This window comes from Arachis hypogaea, chromosome 15 (assembly GCF_003086295.3).
Source record: "Arachis hypogaea cultivar Tifrunner chromosome 15, arahy.Tifrunner.gnm2.J5K5, whole genome shotgun sequence".
Taxonomy (NCBI): Eukaryota; Viridiplantae; Streptophyta; class Magnoliopsida; order Fabales; family Fabaceae; genus Arachis; species Arachis hypogaea.
In genome coordinates this window covers 42,441,465-42,446,683 of record NC_092050.1, presented here as the reverse complement: position 1 = coordinate 42,446,683, position 5,219 = coordinate 42,441,465, and the positions used below count along the sequence as shown (strand labels likewise).

The 5,219-nt window shown below is 41.3% G+C and overlaps 1 protein-coding gene across 1 annotated transcript; it reads right to left on the bottom strand.

The window, feature by feature from the left end:
* Nucleotides 1-234: 234 nt before the first annotated feature.
* On the bottom strand, nucleotides 235-1,593 carry LOC112748347 (uncharacterized). The gene has a single exon (XM_025796577.1). The coding sequence runs from the start codon at nucleotides 1,591-1,593 to the stop codon at nucleotides 235-237; it is 1,359 nt and encodes a 452-aa protein (XP_025652362.1).
* Nucleotides 1,594-5,219: the final 3,626 nt, after the last annotated feature.

Sequence of the window (5,219 nt, the reverse complement as noted above, 5' to 3'; positions counted from 1 at the left end):
ATTGAATATCGATTGACTTTGACATAGGGATTTCTCCCATTGTGATCTTTAGCCATATGTGTCCCATTATGGGGACTCTCTCTCCGGAGAACCCAATTAGCTCTCCGGAGGAGGGTTGTATCAATTTTTCTGATAATTTCATTTTTGTAAAAGTAGAGTAAAATAAAACGTCAGCACTACTACCTGGATCCAACAATGTTTTTCTTACCAACATTTCTCCGACCTGGATGGAAATTACCACGGGGTCGTCGAGGTTAGGGCTTGCTGATCTGAAGTCTGCTTGGTGAAGGATATTGTGACGTCTAGTTCTTTGTCCTTCCTTGGTTGTATGGTTCCTTCGATCGCTAGCATCGCTCTGTAGCTTCGCTTTCTGGCCGAGCTTGTTTCTCCTCTGCCTGCGAATCCCCCCGATATGTGGTTAATGACTCCTCTTGGTGGATCAGAAGTTGTCCTGTCTTTTTTATCATCGGCCATTGCTTGCTTATGCTCTACCCTTTCCGAGTTTCCTCCTCTGCCCTTCCGGGTTTCGATATATTTGTCCAGGAGCCCTTGGCGTGCTAACCTTTCCAGGAGGTCCTTCGCGACCATGCAGTCGTCCGTAGTGTGACCGAACTTCCGGTGGAAGGCACAATGCTTTGTCTTGTCGACGAACCTTTGATCCTGGTAGTTTCCTGCTCGGGCTGGTGGCTTTATGATTTTGGCGTTGAAGATCTCTCTGATGATGTTTTCTCTTCTGGTATTGAATCTGGTGTATGTGTTGTACTTTGACGTGGGCTTGGGAGGTTTCTTAGTGTCCCTGTTGCCTGGCGATCTGAGAGTTCTTTCTTCATCTCTCCGATGTGGTTGTTTGTCCGACTTTTGGGCTTCTCGGAGTTCTTCGATCTCCATTTGACCTGCCGCCCTTTCTCGGAATTCCTCTAGCGTCTTAGGCTTTGTAATGGCAATAGTCTCCCGAAATTTGCCAGGCCTGAGGCCGGCCTTGAGAGCGTGCAGGTGAACGGCCGGGTCCAAGTCTTGGATCTCCATAGTGGCGTCAGCGAATCTGGTCATGTAGTCTTTCAGGCTCTCGTGCTGACCTTGTTTGATGGTGCCGAGATAGTCCGAGCCATGTACATAGATTCTTGATGCAGCAAAATAATCAATGAATGATCTGGCGAGGTCTTCAAAGGAGGAAACCGAACCTGCAGAAAGTTTAGAAAACCAGAGTAACGCAGCACCATCTAGGTACATGGGGAATGCTCGGCAGAGGACGGGTTCATTGTTAGGGCCGTTGAAAAACATCATTGATTGGAACTTCTTCACATGGGCTCGGGGGTCGCCGAACCCCTTGTACGGCTCCAGCGCGGTGGGTAGCGTAAAGTTTTTTGGCATCTGGTAATTTGTGATCTCCTCGGAGAAAGGGTTGTCGAGGGTGAGCTTTTCCTTTGGCGGGACGATGTTTAAAGGGTCCGTAGCACTTTGAGCCGAGCCTTTGGAGTTCTCTCCATTGTTCTGTGTTGAGAGCTCGGCTATTCTTCGTACCTCCGCCTGAAGCTCGGCGATTTGAGCCAGGAGGTCATCCTGTGAGAGTTGTGGGTTTTCCTTGTCAGCCATGTCCGAGGATCAGGAATCCTGCAAAATAAAGTAGAAGACTAAACGAAGGAAAAAATGGGGTTAGATGTACTCCGGGCCCCACGGTGGGCGCCAAGTGGTTCGTCTGAACACTAGGGAGGCCGAGCTTAAGCGCTTCCGAGCAGATTGCCAATAAAAGGGAAGAGCTTTACGTCGGCCGGAAGTCAAACACCGCGGCGGGAATACCTGCACAAGATACTCCGACGCTCAAGTCAGTAATGATTCTCAGTGAGTGAGTTAAGAGTAAAGAGTAGAAGAATGAGAGTGATCGAACCTGATCGTAACCGAGGATATTGGCTCGGTTTTATAGAAGTTATTTTTACCCGTTAGTGGATAAGTCCTAGTTTGGAGGTTGGTTATGATATTCTGTTTTGGTGCTATAAACTAGCTAGGCACGTTTCTTATTTTCGGTTAAGTGATGCTGTTTCAGTCCTGCTCTTCTGCCGAGCTTTTCGGACGGCTGATACGGGACCGAGCTTTATGATTCACGTGCCGAGCTTATTGCGCAACCGAGGATAAGGGTGACGTATCAAATATTATATCATATTATATTAGAAGTTGAACATAAGCATGAATGACCTCGAGTCATGTATGTATCTCTTGTACTGTATATTTTTTTATTCAAATTGAATTAGCGACGGGTCTAAATTCTGTTAACAGAAATTTGACTAACTCGATTTAAATTTTCTTCCATCCCAAATTTTATATTCTTCCTCTCACACTGTATCTTCCTAGCTAGGTTAACACAGGAACAATAAGCATGGTCAAGAAAGGACATTGAATGAGTTATCCTCTATGTATTGCAACGTGGTAAAAAAAAAGATGAAAAAGAAAGGGGAACAAAGCGTTCACACTTAACACATGAAAGGATTATTATAGTGTGAAATGACATGCCGTGCAATATGCATGAACATGGGACTAATAAAAGCATATGATAGTGACCAATATGGTCCTTTTCCTCTCGAAGTTTTTCAAGGTGTGTCTCGATCATAGAATTTCATTTCTACGGTTCTTCTAGACAAGATAAGACACAACATGTGATGCTATACCTTTTATGAAACCAAACAAATTTTCCCCTCTCCCAATTTTTTCACTTTCTTTTTGCCATTTTGTTATGCTAATTTTCCGGCGGAAAGTGTGCAGAATTAGAATATATAGATGTACATCCAATATTTTGAATCTTTTTCTCTAATTTGATGGATAAAACTCTAGTTTTATCTTAAATGTTTAAGTGTAATTTCAATTTGTTTCATTTTGAATAAAAATTTAAAAATAGCTACTCCGGACTATAATTATTATTCAGATTAAGAACAGTTAAAAACGAATTGGATAAATATGTTGAGATAGAAGGTGATAGTACTCGTTAGCTTTGAGAAAATGAATTTTAATGCTACCAAATCTATTTTTTACCCACTCAAGTAAACTATTAGAAGTTCACAAAATACCGAAGCTGTAACATTTTATCTGAGATTGAGTTTGATGATTATAATGGAAAATTATAGGTAAACAATGAAAATACTAAACAATGTGAATAATGGATATATCAGATGTTCAATTCACTAAGTATGCGTATGATTATCCTAATATTAAGATTTATGTGGATAATTTGGGAGTATAATGTATTTTTGTTTTACTAGGCCAATTTTAAAATTTATTATTCACATTGTTCACAAAAATCATTGTTTACCTAACAAAGTCCTTATAAAATATCGTAGAAAAAGAAGTTAAAGAGAAAGGAAACTGAATATTATACTATTAAAAAAATGAATTACAATGAATGATTACAAAACAGGGCGAGTAGCAATATAGCGAATATATAAAACCTCTTGTTAATTTTCATTGCTTTAATTTACAATCAATTATTTTTCCATTCTCCAACTCTAAAAATTTCTCAAAAAATTCCTAACTAATAAAATAGCACTCTTTTGTCAACTCGTTGGGAGACGACCTGAGAATTCTGTTCCCAGTAATTTATTCTCAATTTGTGACAATTCTTTCTAAATTGATAAGCGGAGTTTTCATCGGTTAAGAACTGTACTTGCAACGCTGTTCTTATTATAAATTCTTAATCGGCAATTTTTCGCCCGTCAATTTTTGGCGCCGTTGCCGGATATCGAACCCGGGTCACCCGAGTGACAGCGGGAATACTTACCACTATACTACAAGAAAGCAAACATAACATATCAATGCATATGGTTTTTCTGGTCTCACATGAGTATGCACCCAAATTCCCAATAATTTTGTCAATAAAACACAACACATTCTTATTATCCTGAGTTTCCATAATTCTCCACACTTAGTTGACACACAATCTCTATCTTAAGCTAACCAAAGATTCAAATGGGGTAACTAATTATTTTTTCGCTTAAGGCTAGTGATGTGGTAAAATATAGAACAAATGGGGATTAAAACGCTGAAAGTGGCAAACAAGGGTAACTGAAATGGTAGGCTATTTGAGATAAGTGAGCTAATAACAATTAATGGCCTCAATCATATGTATGCATGCAAATACACTAAACAATGGACATATAGAATGGAACAAACTATAGATTGCAATCATAGGGAAGAAAACACACAAGAATAAAATTCATGGTTAAATAATGTAACCATATAATTAAGTTTAAAATCTCATAGGTTGTGTGTTCTTAGCTATAATTCATGTTCCGAATTACAATTTTCAAACAAGTTTAACAATTTTTTTTTTAATTTGAATTAGTGAAATACTATAAACTAGGGTCTTGAAAAGAAACTCATTATTTTAACCAAGCAGAACATACATGCAAGCAGTTATTACCATGCAATCTATCCTATCTAACAAAAGAAAAAGTAAAATGTTCACATTAAGAGAGAAAAATTACCTCTGGAAGTCAAGGGCTGACCTCCCCACACTTAAAGCTTGGCACGGTCCTCCGTGCCATCAGTAAGGAGCAAGGTAGGGCTGGAAGCATCGCCTCCACTGTTTGGTTTGCCATGGCTCCCTGTGCTATTGGGTGAAGGGGAATCCGGGGTGTCCTTCTGTTCTGGAGGTGGGTGGTTACCAACGATAAATTCCTTCAGATAGTTGTATCGGCGCTTGTTATGGCGCTCCATTTGCTCCATCCGCCGGTCTTGCCGGTCGAACCTCTCAAGGATCTGAAGGAATATCTGATGGGTGGATGGTGCTTGTGGTGTGGATGAAGGTGGATTAGAAGAAGGAGGAGTGTCCAAAAATGAGCCTGCAGGCTGGCTCATAGAGGGAACTGGTGGCCTGATGTACTTCCCATTCAGGACATACTGATCGGCCCTTGGGATCATGACCTTCGTGTCGCCTGCCCGATAGGACACACCTGCTGCAGAGACTAAATCTGAAACCAATGCGGGGAAGGTAGGTTACTCGCAATCTGCACGTGTCCCATGGCTTGCCGGATGTGTCGAGGTAGGTTGAGAGGTTGCTCTGTCAGGATGCACCAGATGAGAACAGCCAGGTCCACTGTGAAGGTGGACTCGTGAGTGCTCGAAAAGATATAGTGGGACATAATCTGTGCCCACACGTGAGCCTCCAAGGTAAGTGATTGGGCTGAGATGCTCTTTGGTTTTGACCGGTGCTGCCCATAGATCCAGGTGCTGCC